Source organism: Salminus brasiliensis, chromosome 1 (assembly GCF_030463535.1).
Source record: "Salminus brasiliensis chromosome 1, fSalBra1.hap2, whole genome shotgun sequence".
Lineage (NCBI taxonomy): Eukaryota > Metazoa > Chordata > Actinopteri > Characiformes > Bryconidae > Salminus > Salminus brasiliensis.
Window position 1 is genome coordinate 56,018,218 of NC_132878.1, and position 15,445 is coordinate 56,033,662.

General features: G+C 41.3%; 1 protein-coding gene across 2 annotated transcripts; it reads right to left on the minus strand.

Annotated features, from left to right (window-relative positions):
• Positions 1-64: 64 nt before the first annotated feature.
• eif2b4 (eukaryotic translation initiation factor 2B, subunit 4 delta) lies at positions 65-7,604 on the minus strand. Of its 2 annotated transcripts, none has more exons than XM_072696522.1 (13): positions 7,507-7,604; positions 6,922-6,965; positions 5,797-5,971; positions 5,242-5,436; positions 4,206-4,288; positions 3,419-3,510; positions 3,077-3,191; positions 2,588-2,664; positions 2,352-2,454; positions 1,978-2,105; positions 776-953; positions 468-648; positions 65-368 (listed from the first exon to the last, which is right to left on the minus strand). In XM_072696522.1, the coding sequence occupies exons 1-13, from the start codon at positions 7,565-7,567 to the stop codon at positions 169-171; spliced, it is 1,632 nt and encodes a 543-aa protein (XP_072552623.1). In that variant the 5' UTR covers positions 7,568-7,604; the 3' UTR covers positions 65-168. The 2 variants fall into 2 exon arrangements, with proteins under 2 accessions (XP_072552623.1, XP_072552614.1); XM_072696513.1 differs by having other exon boundaries at positions 5,242-5,439.
• Positions 7,605-15,445: the final 7,841 nt, after the last annotated feature.

Below are 15,445 nucleotides of genomic sequence, written 5' to 3' on the forward strand. Positions count from 1 at the left end.
TTGGAATATGGAGTTCGTGTTTAAAGGGATACCTAGACACCTAGAAAAGAAGAGACAGATGAGCTTTGATTAAAAAGCATGTGCCATTTTAGATACAGGTTTATTTCATGCCAAAAGCTCACAGAGTGCAGGTTTTGTAAATGCACAAATGCAAAGCAGATGCCTTCTTTACTGATCCACGTTCTTTACTCGTAGTACTACAGGCACAGAAGTACAGGGGATCATGCCTAACTCTGTGATGACCAGGTCAACAAAGTCTGGGGGTGTTACATCATACACCAAGTTCAGCAAGCCCAAGGACGTCTCACTCTGCCAGTCCGCCAGATGCGTCTTTCCCTTTCGAGTCACAATCAGGTCATCAGGGTCATCTGTGGGAAGAAGTTTGAATCGGTTGTTCTCATGCTCAGACAAACCAATGGAATTATTAATGGGTCAGTGCATACTTCATTTTCTTGAGGCATAATTACCAAGTTCGTTAGATACGAAGGAATCCGTCTGTACTCGTTCACAAAACTTGTAGGTCTCACAGCAGACCAGCACAGGCACATTGTAGGCCTTGGCCACGAGGGCGATCTGAGACGTTCCCACACGGGACATCACATATCCATTGGCCAGAAGTGCATGGGCCCCAAGAAACACCTTGGATACCTGGGAATGAGGGCACAAATATTATTGCTATAGACCAGTATGCTCAGTCTACATGTGCCAGGGATGGCAGCGGTCCATTTAACAAACTCAAGTCATGACCTTTACTGTAGTAAACGGCTTACGTTACCTCAGGCAGAACATAGGACACAGCCGAAATGAGGACATAGGTACATCGAATGCCCCGGTTCACCAAACGCCTCAGTGCTTCCCTACCCTCCAGCCTGGGCCGACTGTCTACCACAATGACTCGGAACTTCCTCTGCTTCTCAAAGGCATCGCACAAGATGTGATTGACAAGTGAAGAGCTGTAAAACATGAAGCCACATTTTATGCTACTTCCCCACCGTGAGCGTCAGCATGAGGACACATACTGCACTATTCAAACAGAGTAAACATCCACAGTGCAGGCTAGAAAAGGGAAGTTTGAATTAAGAGTGATGTGTGTGCATCACAGGTGTTTTCCCACTAAATAAAGGTACTCAAAACCTTGTTACTGACAAATCTGTTGTTTTAAAAAAGACTAGGTTAGTGTGAACCATGGCTCTATGCAAATAACTTTCAGAATACCTCAGAAGAAGCTGGAAAAGGCTACAAAAGCATTGCTAAAGATCTGGGTTGTAAATCAGTCCACGGTTAGACTAAATGTCTACAAATGGAGAAACGTCTAGACTGTTACTATTCTCCATAGGAATGTTAAGATTACTCCAAGAGCACAACAGGCTTCCCTGAAAGAGGTCAAAAGGACGCCACTGCTGTCCAAAAAAACATTGCGGCCCGTGTCAAGATCACCCGAATGTTCCAAAATGCTTTAGGGAAAATGTTTTATGTACACAAGACTTTTTTTTAGCCCAAATGCACATTATGTTTGAAAGAAAAAGAACCCATCCCAGCTGTAGAAAATGGTAGAAGGAGCTCAATGTTTTCAGGCTGCTTTGTTGTCACAGGGACTGGATTCCTTTGCAAGCATTGAGGGAATAATAAATTAAAAAGTGTATCAAAACATTTTACAGGAGAATGGGCAGTAGTCAATGACAGAAAGATGAAAAGACATTGGCTGATGCAATAAAACAAGTAAATTAACTAAGGTATGGGTAAAATAATAATAATAATAATAAATTTGAGGGTTCACTTACTTTTTCTAGCCTGCACTGTGGATGTTTATTCAATGTGCTCATTAAAAGCCATGTACAACTGTTCATTATTAGTTTAGATTGTGTTTGTCTATGAATGTGACTTAGATAATGATCATTTTATTAGTAATCAATACAGAGATCCAAAGGGTTAGGCATGAAGTTGAGAAAAATACAAGAAGGGAGACTGTTTTCTTACCATCCATACACTAGAATGACATCACCATCACTAATTTTATCAATTGCATATTTAGAGATGGCTTTTGCAGCTAATGTGATCTTCTCATTTACATAGCTGTCAACATATGACAAAAGTTTCTTCTTAGCCTGTGGACAAAAGGAATACTTCAGAAGAGAAATCTTAAACAATGGAAACTACGAAAGACAAGGTGTATGGTTGTGTTCGTATTTGATAGCCATTGCAGTCAGGCTACCTTTTATTGCTAAATGTATTCTGCCAACGAGCAAAAGCATGCACTGTAAACAAACTTTTCTGTTTTAGATAACAAAGAATCATTCTACTATCTATTCAGATGTGACTCTAAATACATTAGTCTTTCCCCCCCACCATACCTCTTCCTCTTTACACTGACTGGGTATATTGGAGATCTCCTTCTTGATGTACTTGATTGCATTACCCATGCTTGCAGAGAGGGGGCGACATTGATTGAGAAAACTGCAAAGGAACAATATAAGAATAAATACTTTTAATAATTAAAACATATTTACACTATATTTAACAATTTATCACAACATATATTCTTATAAGGAGACATAAACTGGCCATGCTAAAGCTGAAAAACCCCAACCTTATGTAGGGCTTCAGTTTGTTCACTAGGTCTCTGGCCAGCTCCTCATTTGGAGGCGTGCTGTAGTCTTGAATTACCTGCAACAACAAAATTCCATAATTAATAACATAGGCCTACGTAGGTTTGAGAACATTGTTATATAAGGAATTATAAATGCTAATAAAATCAGTCTATCACAGCCCATGACAGAGAAAAGGAGGTATGGAAAAATGGAAAATGTTGGGCAGCTTTAAGTGAATAAATAACTTCAGAAGTCTCACCTACAATGTCTTGCTATAGCAATGCCATTCCCACTTAGAGGATAAAACCTCTAACATTTTGTGTTTGTGGCTATAGTGAGAGTTAATAACTATTCTAGTGAGCTTCATATAATTAATATGCAATTATCATGGTCAAGGACAAACAACAACAACTAAACTCAAATTATTTAAACTGCCCACTGAAATATCATTTTATCCCTAGTGAAGACACTGATGAATAGTGGTTTACCTGTTTAAAGGCATGCAGCAGAGCCACAGAGCGTGCGTTGGAGCCAGCAACAATACCCTGCGAGTACTGCAGACCCAATCGCACAATGGAAGGGTGGATAACTGTGGCAGGAATGCTGAAAATGACACTGCTAATTACTCAAAACTGTAGCAGACCATCAGAGATTTCTTAAGCCGGTCTATTGTAGTAACACGGATCATTTGTTAGAGGTACCCAATCACTGGATACACCAGCAAATGATTTACATACAAGTAATAAGTACAAGTAGTATTATATATATATAATATATATTATATATATATATAATACTATAACTACTACAGTATTGCAGTTGTGCAGTACCTGATCTGCTGGGTCAGGGGGGCTTTGCGGCTGTACTGGTGGAGGTGCGAGAACAGGCTAACTTTGTAGCCATAGTCTGATCTCAGTGGGATCTGTAAAGATAAGGAAAGAGCAGTGACAGTAGCTGCAGTGGGATAATGTCAATGACTGGCTCAGTCACTGGCCGGAGGTCTTCAGGGTCAGCGCTGGCGCTGCAACAGAACAATGGTTCTACTGTCTAATGAGATACTTGTAAGGACTAAGATAATGTTCACTGACCACGATGAAACATGTAGGAGCCACATTACATGATGAAGTGGATGGAACAAGCAACTCATGATCATCCAGCCCACTAGACACACAATTACACCAGAAACACCAATGTCTATTACAAAACATAAACACCAAAAGAGACTAAGACCCCACTAACAGACCCAACTAAGCTACATAAGACCAAAAACACACCATATACACATCACACATGTAATTCCATCTGTCTCTGCACCAGGACAGGAAAAATAAATTACACATCAAACAAGACAGAAAGCAAAACAAAACAAAACAAAAAAAATCCACCGCACACACAGTGTAGACCCAGACCTTAACTCGAGATACATTTATACTGGTTCCTTGCCCTGACTTCTGAAAGAAATAGGAAGTAAAGCATCTAAAGTGAGTGTGCTGAAAGAGCTTTAGGAACATTTGGGACGGCAAAGCGGGGAAGGAATGAACAGAGAAAACACGGGTGAAGTAAATATCACTCGTTAAAGTAAAGGAAGCTAAACATAGGCATGTTCATTTTTCCAACCTGTTGTCTTTCCAGCTTCTTGGCCAGTTTTTTCACCACAGCTGGATCATCTACTTGGATATGTTCTGGTAATCGCTTCACCGCTGAGAGAAGACATAAAGAAAGGAAAGTCATTAGAATGTATGCAGATCCCTCAGTCAGGTGACAGTTTCCTGAATGCACAGTGTCAGTGTACGTTGAGTGTTGAAATCACTCTAAATGGCTCTAAATGTCTACCTGTAAAACGTTCAAATACATATTTAGATTTAATGTTCTTTTCAATGGCATCCAGGCCCTGAGGTGGTAAAGCAGCTCCAAACCATGACACTCCCTCCCCCATGCTTCACAGTTCATAGTTTATTTGGGCATATTTAGACTGCAAACATTTGATTTTTGATAGTCTGGACAGCCAACAAAAAAAAAACAACAACAAAAAAAAACAACAAAAAAAAAAAACAGATTTGTACACGACTGTCTCAGTCTAAATGCTCTGGTCGCTCAAATTGGATTTCAAAGGTTCTTTTGCATCTCTCACAACACGACTCAGCGATCTTCATCTTTTCTGCTTCCGCATATAAAAGCAGCTCATTAGCAGATACCCATGCAGATAAGTCTATAACGTCTGGACACGCAAATCTGATCTGATCACTCACCAGACCTGATCTGAGAGATAAAGTCAATTTGCCTGCAGTCTGAACACAGCCATGAAACACTGTCCACAGAACATTTTCCCAAAAGCATTGTGGAACATCTAGGTGGTCCTGGACCACATTATATTATCATTAATGCAGAAAAAGCTGTCATAATCAATATTTGTTAGAATGCACACTCTTCAAAGTCACAATGTTTCTTTGCATGCCAGCTTAGCACTAGGTAATGTATATATTTATAAAAAAAAAAAAACCTACAACAATCTAAGATCATGTAGTTGGCATTCCAGGGCGGAATTCACAGAAAGAGGACCTGTGAATAAGTCACACTCTTAACTCTGACTATGTGAATAATGCATAAACTGATTTTTCAGCTAACTGTTTTGGAACAGAACAGGTTTCATTACCGGGCTGGAGCTCACTCGGTGGAGCTTTCGACTTGCTGGAGGAGGCTTGTGAGCCTGGCTCTTTCTTGGCCTGTTTTGATGCACGTTCTGCTTCTTGGCGAGCTCGCCGCTCGGCCTTCATCTCTGCTTTGCTTTTAGCTGGCTTGTCTGTAGGTGCAGTGGACTCTGCCACAGACACGCTGACAGGCACAGACACTGCTGATGAAGATACAAGACCAATGACAATCGTAAGAGTGGATCAATATGCAAGATAAGGAACAATGGAATACATATGTGACATCGGTCTCGGAAAAGTAATGCCTACATGACAAAATGTCTAAAATAATTTTTAAAAGAAGGAAAGAATTAAGATAGATCGGCACATAGTGAATCACACACAACCACGTTAGAATAATCTGAAATAAAGAGAGCACAATAAAGCATCCGCATACTAAAGATATAGATATGATATATATGAATAAAGCTCAACATTAAAGAGTTTGACATATGCATGATACCGCAGTACGAGATCAACCAAGACATCTTCTCATGAAGCCATTTTCTCCTCTGTCCTACCTTTCTGTGCTGGACTTTGTGTAACCGGTTGAGAGGCAGCTAAAGGGGTTGCCTTCTTTTCCTTAACGGCCGTTTTTTCCGTTGGACCCTTGTCATCCTTCTTGCCCTTTTTATGCTGCTTCTTCTCCTTCCTTAGACGTTGCTTCTCTTCTTTCGTCAGCTCCTTACCATCACTCTAGAGATGAGGGAATGTCAACACAAAGTCAACTACTGTGGTGACTTGGACTAGGCGGTATATTGTCTACACCAGTATACCATAATACTGACACACACAGAGATAGCTGCTGAGTTACTGTAATATGTTTAGCAACACATTTCTTAGATCTGCGTTTTTCAAACTGTGGGTTGTAGGGAAGCCAAATCAGTGTACTTTTTTTTTTCCCTTTTTCCTGTGTGATTTCTTGTGTATCATGCACACATTACCATGCTTGTTTAAAAGGCCACTTTTTTTTGCATGCCACGTCACTACAATCATTTGGAAAAATAACCCTGCTTGCCTGCAATGACAACTTACTTCCCAGTAATACACCAGTGAAATTAATGCTGATAGTAAGGGTGCCTGAATTTGTTGTCTTAATTTAATAATCCGCTCATTCGCTTTAATGATATTTCTCTTAACTCAGAAGTGACATCTTAGTTAGACTGCAGGAACGATTTATTTTAATATTGATACTGCTCGGTATGATGCATTATATATTTGGGGAACATTTTGATGAAATACTTTTTCTTGTTTTTTTCCTGGAAAGCACTTTCCTGGAAAGCACTCTTTTTTTTCCTGGATATGTGCTTTCTGTCTGATCAACATTTACAACATGCAGGCATCCTTTAGTATACTGTCATAAAAACAACAGACTATAAGTTATCATATACAAGTTTTTGAGCTCCATTACCCAAGAATCATGGGGATGTTTACTCCATCAGTGCTAACCAACCACCCTCCAATGAATAATATCACAATAATCAATCAATCAATGTTATCCATATCACTAGCATCACTCAGCAGTAACGTCAGCACCCATGATCCAGCACTCCTGGTTCACACACCATGAACCCAACATGCATCCAAATCCTAGCTTTCTCCTAATAGCAACAACTGGCATAAATAAGACGACTGCCTTCACTCACCTTTGCTCGCTCTATGTCAGGATGCAGCTTCTCGCCTCCTTCACCTGTGGCAGAATAGCAGGCTTTATTACTGCACGATGAATGGCCACAATGTAAGGCCATCTGTCTTCAAAAACTAAGCCAGAAACTCTGCAGGACAGGCAGCTTATATCACAACACGGAAAACTAGAGTTAAAAGCTAGCTAGCTGGGCAGCTAACGCAGCTAGTATCTTGCTAGCTGGCTATCATTTTAACAGCAACTGTAGTTAGCCAGCTAGTGCTAGCTACAGTCAACAAACTGCATCAGCTAGCTAGCACTAGCTTGTTTAATGAAGACGACTGCCGTTTACACACTGTAACACAGTGAGAGCAGTGTAAACTCTGACAGGTTGTCTGGGAACACAGAGCTGTGTGTTTTCTGATGCAACTTCATCTCGAACTAGCGACACCATCAGCTAGCTGTCACTACACTGGCGACCACAGTGAGGGAGCTAGCTAGCGCTCGCTAGCTTCTTGAATCCCCCCAACTCGACTGATTATCTCCCGCTCAGTTGGATTGACCTCACATTCAGTGAGAAGCGGAGAAGCCCGCTGCATTACTTTACCTGCAGCACGGTTGATGCTGCCAGTTTGTTTAGACCCCTCGTTTGCCTCTGAATCTGCCATGTTTCGACTTGGTGGACATCACGTTGGAGAGCCAGAAGAGGAGTGCTGAGGAGAAGCACTGCCTCTAGCGGCAGGAATAGGACCCTGCACCCGGGACAGGGCACAGGGCACTGGGCACTGGGCACTGGGCACTGAGCACTTCACTACTACTACTGCTGCTGCAGTTCCTCTAGCTTTGAAAGGTGTGATGACTTTTTTTTTGTAGAGTAATCTTTGAATGAATGTCATGCCCAAGAGGGTTAAAGGCAGTGCTAGATAATAATGGTGATCACACAAAATATTGACACTACGGGCACAATTTGGACATGTCCACTGTGAGGTGTACTCACTTGTGCTGCCAGCTATTTGGACATTAATGGCTGTGTTAGGTTATTTTCAGAAGACAATGAATCAGTTCCATTTCTATAGTGTTGTCCCATGAAAAGATCAAATAAAGTATTTACAGAAATGTGAGGGGTGTACTCCAAATGTTTGTGGACACCCCTTCTAACATTCAACTACATTACGTTGCACCCATTGCTGTCACACACACACACACAGCTTGGCTAGTCCTTGTAGAGAAGTACTGCCAATAGAGTAGGACACTCTGGAGCAGATGAACGTGAACCTGCTGGCACCATTTCTAATGTCAGGCATGGGCTAAAGGGGTATAAAGCCCCCCAGCAGTGGAACTGTGTTCTCTGGAATGATGGTGGTGCTCCATCCTAAACCTTTGGGATAAGTTGAGGAGTTGGTCGAGTCTTCCCTGGACAGTAGAGACAGACAAAAAAAAAGAACTGATCATCTCTTTATTTTTTTAATTGGTGTTTAATACATTTGTCCTTCTAGCACACTTGAGTGCAAGTAAAATTAGCTAACATTGTTATCTAATTGTGAAATAATTCTAAAAGTTATATAAGTGAAAATTCAAGATAATAAATATGACTTGATAAATATATATAGTGCTTAATATGTTGAGCTTAATATTTTAGCATCATTTATGAATTTTCAGTATAGAATAAAGAAATTAGGAAACTACAATGATTAAGCTACTAAAATACATAATGATTATTCTATTGTATTTGTATGTCACTTGCATCATTGCATATATGACTATTATTATTAACAACTTCATTGTGGCTTCACAAATTCATCAAAAATGAAAATAGTAAAGCCTGTGAATATTTCTGGTGGGCAATTCTCAACTACCCTAAGAACTTATTATCTTATTATCTATATTATCATCATTTTATTTTTTTATTTTCATCATCATCATTTTATTTTTTTAAATTCTGAATTTGCAGAACATCCAGACTGTGGTGATAGAAGCAACTTCAACTGATAAAGAGGAGTTGCTCCAGGAGTAAAGCATGAATAACCCTTTTTTCATATGTGACATACACTCACTAGCTGTCTAGGGTTACAGCATTTTGCATTATGTATATAAAGTCTTGTTGCTTGGCAAATTTGCCTACTCTTAGTGACTGTAATCCTCAACTTTTTAATAGAAAAGTCTGTATAACTGAACAAGCCATCTTACTTTCATTCATTCCTTCATTATGTGAATTTCTCATTTGTTTAATGACAGTTAAATAGGTTGAGAAAAATGTATTCAGGTTTATGCTAAAGCAAATTCAGACAACATGTGAAACCAAGGTAATATGAACTTTTCCATAGAAGCAGGTAAGCAGTAGGTAAGTAAAAGACTTTCAGAAATGTCAATGATCATTTTTTTTATTCAGTGATAACCAACACACAGTACAACTACGTAATATTTAAACACTGTATATCACTAATTACCAGTATACTCACCTTGTCATGAACAATACATATTTAAAACACCATTCTTCAATCACAAATACACAAGAGGTCAACACAGCATGTTTATAGTGCGGAAATGGGCTGTTCTTGCTTAGCCGCCATTGCGAGCTGAATTCACAGCGCAGTAGCTGGTTGAAGGGGACCAAACCTCACAGAAACACCTGACTTGGTTCCATTTGACCAGCCACAGCAAGGTGTGTTGTTTCATGATAGAAGACGAGGAAGTAGCGGTATAGGGGCTAGCACTGGAAACATGGTCAGTTTGCCTGTGCTTCTCTCTAAAGACTCTTGACCCTTACCTGTTGGGACAGAGACAGAGGAGACATTGGTTAAAATATGAAAAGGAGGTTAAAAAAAAGTCAGGGACCCTTATAAGAACAGAATTTCTGGTGGTGCAGAGTGTAGTAGTACAACAGTGGATGTAGAGGAAACCCCTGTAAGGCCAGAAAGCCCTGACAGGATCAGTATGGAGTGGGACAGCTGTGCTCTATCTGGCTGTTCTGGCTGTCTCAGTGAGACGGGATCAGGGTGTGGAAGCCCCGTGCACGTGCCTATGGCCAACCAGACCGCATAAACAACAGCATTAGCACCTCTCCCACTGCCCACCGTATGAGGTTCATTACACCCAAATGAGCTTTACACCTATTGTCCCCGCTGTAGAATCAAACGATACAAGTGGATCTGCATATGCTCAGTTACCAGGAACACATAGCCTCAAATACACTGACACGCTGTGGTACACGCTGTTATTATTTCTTCTTATTATAACATCATATCTTCCTATGTGTTGTTGAGGTCTTGAAAAATGTCCCTCTCAGCTTGACGATCAGGTCCCCCTGAAACCACACACTTCCTTACATTCCATAACTGGGTTATTCATATGGGGATATAAGGAAGCATGTCTTCTCAGGAAGCGACAACTGGATTTCCCTCGCAGCATAGCAGACAAAGTGTCCATTCATTTGCCACTGCGTTAGCCTTATACTAACCTAGAATGCCTAGGCAGATGCAACTAGGCCATTCCCTAATAGCCATTAAAAAAGTACTGCAAAGGTTTTGAGCTGAGTTGTGCTATGCTAACAGAAACTAGACATTACCTGTATTGGATGTTGATGTCTTCTTAAGTCTCAAAGTTGTGGTCACCACCAGTAGTCTCACTCCACAGCTCTGGCAGAAGCAACATAAGGGCTAGAGAGGTATACCATGGCTGTGTAGCAGAAGAAGACCCTTTCTACCTTCAGTTTTAGCACACTGCTGAGCAAGACTGCTGGATCTGGCCAACCTTTCACAGCTGAGATCTAGCTCCTATGACATTCTCAAACTGTACCTGCTGCCTTTTACTTCATCAAGGTGTGGACAACAACCAACTGATAAAGCCTACAGTAGATCAAAGGCCAGTAATGACACTTTACGTGAGAACTGAGCAACTCACCCCTACCCCTATCTTCCCCCAGGGCACCTTTTCTCGTGGAAGACGCCTGCCAAATGTGCCATATCCTGCATTTGCTGGCTTCATTATAGAGTAAAAGGCCACTTCAAGAAATCATGACCCATCACCCGGCAGTGCCATCCAATCCTCAAGCTGCTCCCTTTTAGTAGAACTGTTTAAAAGTGCAGGACCGCAGCTGTTTGGATTGACCTCTTTTGGATCCTACACTTAAGCACGCTCTGGAACTAGAGATAGAGAATACAATATATGCCTTCAAACGCCAAAGCATTGTTCCTCAGGTTAATGCTACAAACAGCCTAAAAGACCAAGCCAAGCCTGTTTACCACCACTCCTTGAAGGTTAACACCTCAGTCTGCCAATAAATAAGTTATGGTCCTTTCCACACCTCTCTCATTCCCTCCCTCTCCTGCTGTGTCCTGCCCATCCTTCTCTCAGCCCGGCTTGTGGATTCTGCCCAGACATGGCCTCGTACTCCCGGCCTTTTCTATCTCTCCAGCTCCCTTGCATTGACTCCCCCCCCCTCCCCTCTGCCACAGCGGCCTCCCACCTGTTGGTGTCCTTTAGAAGCCTGGGCCTCTCCTGTGCCTGCTGTCCAGCCCAATCAGGGCCGTGACAGGGAAGAGGGAGCCTGTGAAATCACACCTCTCAGCTGTTCACACTCGGCCCGAGACACCCTACACCCACCGCTCCCCTTTTTACGCTGAATTTCGATGTATCCTTCTGAAAAAAGAGAAAAAAAGAGGGATGCAGGCAACGACAGGACCCAGGAAACAACTGTGAGGAGTGATTTTGTGATTTTAATGAGCACACGTACAGTAGATGCACACAGTATAGTAGTACAGCTATACTCACTTAAACAAGCTACTACATTTGAGAGTCCCAGGTTATTAATTATGTGTTAGCATAAAGGCCGGAAAAATCTGCAAAGTTCTACATGCCTTGAGCACTCACAACTGTTATACTGGGAACACCACAAATAAGAGTAAGGCACCTAAGGACGATTTCCCAGATCATTATGAAGCCTAGACACGGACTACACCGCATTTTGAAACTTAATCCTTGTCTGGAATTAAACCGGCCCTTAATGTAAGACTAATCTCAGCATTGCCATTATGTTCTAATAGTAAATATGGTAAATAATATCTGCTGTATCTTGTACCAGCATGTTTAAGCGTGTATCTGGGGAGTTCTTGGCCTTTCAATCAACAAAAAGGACTTTGTTAGCTAGTCTGGCTCTTTATATTGCACAGTGGATGCCTATATTTGATTAATCATACAATCGAACAATTCTTTTAAGGTTGTTTGTTAGCAGTTGTTTGTTAACTGTGTGTTAATTGTATTATGTTTGTTTAATGCCTTGTTATTTTTACTTTTATTTTTTATTCATCTTAATCTGCTGCTTGTCCTTGTGACTTGGTGTTGACCCAGCTCGGCTTTAGAGGAGAAACAGGAGAGCTAGTCTGCGGGTATATTTTCCCCTGCGCCAAGCATGGCAGTACCCTGAAGTCAGCACCTGTGTTCTAAAATAAACCCCAGCAACAGGAACCCCGGCCCCATTCACAGAAAGCCAGGGCTATAGAAGAGGCTTACTCTGAAACCCAATGTGCTGCACTATTTTAACAGTCCATAGCCTCCACAAATAGCATCTAACCACATCCTAGGCCCATTTCACCCCAGGGATGACACTCATCCAACATATCTTATCCATTTCCTGTGATCTCTTATGTGATATGCACAAATGAATACTTTCCATTAACCTGCTTAGTTGAAAGTATGTGATGTTCCATGGCAACCATGTCTGCTCCTGCAATAGACCCTGTGTACCTACTACTTATATTGCTTTGGAATGGCTGAGATCATGCTAGTGAAGTATATGATGATTAATGTTGTATCTACTACTAAGCAGCATTTTTTATTACAGATTAAATACAGTACTAGTCAATGATCATATTATTTGGGGGGGGGGGGGGGGGGCAATAAAGAAACCACATGGCTCAACCCATGGAAGCTGTAAAACAATCGGATGAATGTGTGTTTAAGGCATTAAGGATACAATGGGCAACAATTGTTCCCCAGGCTCCACAGAGGGAAAGGGGGGAGGGGGGGGGGGGGGGGGCGCAGAAAACCCTTGCTAGTGTTGGTGAGGCACGTCAGTGCCAGATTGGGTCAGTGGGTTTATTTTTAAACCAAGCACAAGCACACAGGCTGGGCCCCAGCATGCTAATAACTTTGTTCCTCTCTGCCACACGAATTTGTCAGCCAGCATCCCTTCATACTCTCAGAGGTCATGACTCTATCTCCCTCTTACTTGTGGCAGCAGGGTGATGTGATTTCCCTTGAGATGGCACTGCCTGAAGGCTGGATGGCGTATGTCCAGAGTCATTTCTACAGCGCAGCACACAGAGAAGTTCCTCCGAATGGGCCTCTATGACTTGAGCTGAATTGTACAGCCAAGCTAATGCCCTAAGCCATTCCTATTCTCAGTATTGTCTTGGGGGCCACCAGCAGTCTAACAGCTGACCAGTGTTTTTTTACAGCAGGTGGATGAATTTTTATTCCACTTGAGAGCCCTATTTGCTACATTAGACAAAGTACATACTCATGGGACATGCACTTTAATGTACTTTAATTCAGTGTCATTTTTTTTAGCATTGCTGAATCTATCCATAAATGTGCAAATGTGAAGACTTTTTATCTGGTTACAATGGAACCCATGAAGCTACATATTAAACAGCTAATTAACCATCAATTCTTGAAGTTAATGTGTTGACGCAGGAAAAATGAACAAGCATGAGAAATGAGGCCACTTTGACAAGGCTGATATTGTGATGGACAGATCACCAGAGACAACCAGTGAACCGGCGACAAGATCTGGAGTGCCCAAGGCTCACTGATGCAATCCATGCAGGCCTCACATCACAGCTTACAGGACTTATAGCTGCTAACTGCTGCTAACATCTTGGTGTCAGATACCACAGGACACCTTCAAAGGTCTTGTGCAGTCTATTCTTTGTTAGTTAGAGCTGTGAGGGGGACCTACACAATACTAGGCAGATGGTTGGTCGTGTATACATCTATTCAGCAGTTAAGCCTCATCTACACATTCCTATCCCTATGAATGCACTAGTAATACAGCAATACTCTAATGACGGTGCACCCGGTGCATTTTACACCTACTGTTTACTATGCTGGAGTACATTTCTGAATGAAGCCACAGTACAAAAAGCAGCCTGATTGATTCTAAGCAATAAGGAGAGGTTGGGAAATGGTCATGTATAAATGATGTGAATTATGACTGTTTTGATACAAAACCCATGCAAAAACAACATGTACACCTATTACCTATTTAGTCTTCTGTCAATTTTCAACGACAGAGCTGAGAGTAATACTCCCATATTAATAATTTCATGTTAAGTTTTGTCCTAGCTCTCTACAGCCATACCAAGAACACTTCAGGAAGCTTTATTTTTATTAGCACACATCAGATAACCTCAAAACGCCATCCGGTTGCGTCTAACATTAAAACATGGACATGTTGCTGGGCCACAAGTTACTTCATAAAGGTGATCTCCTTCCTTGGGGATAGCAGTTGTTCAGTCTGAGCTTGACGCAGCTGTCTCTGAGTCCAGGCCACACCAGGAGGGATCAGAATAGAAAAGGTCAAAGGAGACCTGTATTTAGGCTTGTAAAAGTTAAAACAGGTGTCAGTCAAGGAGGGTAGAAGCTTGACACATGAGAAAAAACATAGACATGAAAAGAAGGACAATGATGACAACAGGGAACTGGAGTGAACAACAAAATAATTTAGTAAACTGAAAATAAAAGAAACTGAAGTAATTGGAATTCTGTGGTTATTGCGGTTTACTGTGTCCTGTAATACATTAATAATCTCTTCTCCGTCTACCAAACAAATGGTAATATGACAGGAAACGCCCCTCTGACCTTAACCAACCTGTCACCTCCTCTTTGACATGAAATGCACAAGGTGTCAAAATGGGATGTGTGTGGCTTCAACGGGTGTCAGCAACAGCACTGTAAAGGTTGGGGTGCCCCCCAGAATTAATGTGTGACCAGTAAAACCTGGTGTCCAGTGCGCATGCAGAGTGAACTGGGTTCAGAGGGTCAAAATGGGGAAATGTTGATAACTAATGAAAACTGAAGAATAAAGGTTCTATTTTTATGAGAAAAGGCCAGGCTCATTTGTATTTTGATAAAGAATGGGCTCATTTGAGCAGCTCTATGGCTGTGTAATGCCATCAGACTATACTGTAGATCTACTAGATCCACCATTTACAAAGTTGCACCAGCTGCGGTTCCATTAGTAAAAAAAAACCAACATTTTCATTTGCATAAATGACCGATGACAGCATGTTCAATCTGATAACTACTTCATCACAGCGGAGCAACAAGACTACATGTTCAGAGTATTGTGAGAATTTATGAAAACATCATAGAATCTTACATTTAGGCACCATTGGCCTAATTGTGTTTTCATTTTTCAAAAAAAATCCATTAAGGTATAAACATCTCCCCATTTTCACAGAAGTGATCATCATCAAATCCTTCTTAAAAAGTCCAGTAATGTTTTGGAGTGTAAACAGAATGCAAAATCACATTTATTGTAAGTT

Bases quoted from the DNA above. Each gene is read 5' to 3' on its own strand.
- eif2b4 (XM_072696513.1), bottom strand. From the start codon at position 7,567: ATGGCAGATTCAGAGGCAAACGAGGGGTCTAAACAAACTGGCAGCATC. The intron at 4,289-5,241 runs GTAATGAAACCT...GTCTTCTCTCAG, and splicing joins ACCGAGTGAGCTCCAGCCCG to CGGTGAAGCGATTACCAGAA. The intron at 3,511-4,205 runs GTTGGAAAAATG...TTATCTTTACAG, and splicing joins AGAAGCTGGAAAGACAACAG to ATCCCACTGAGATCAGACTA.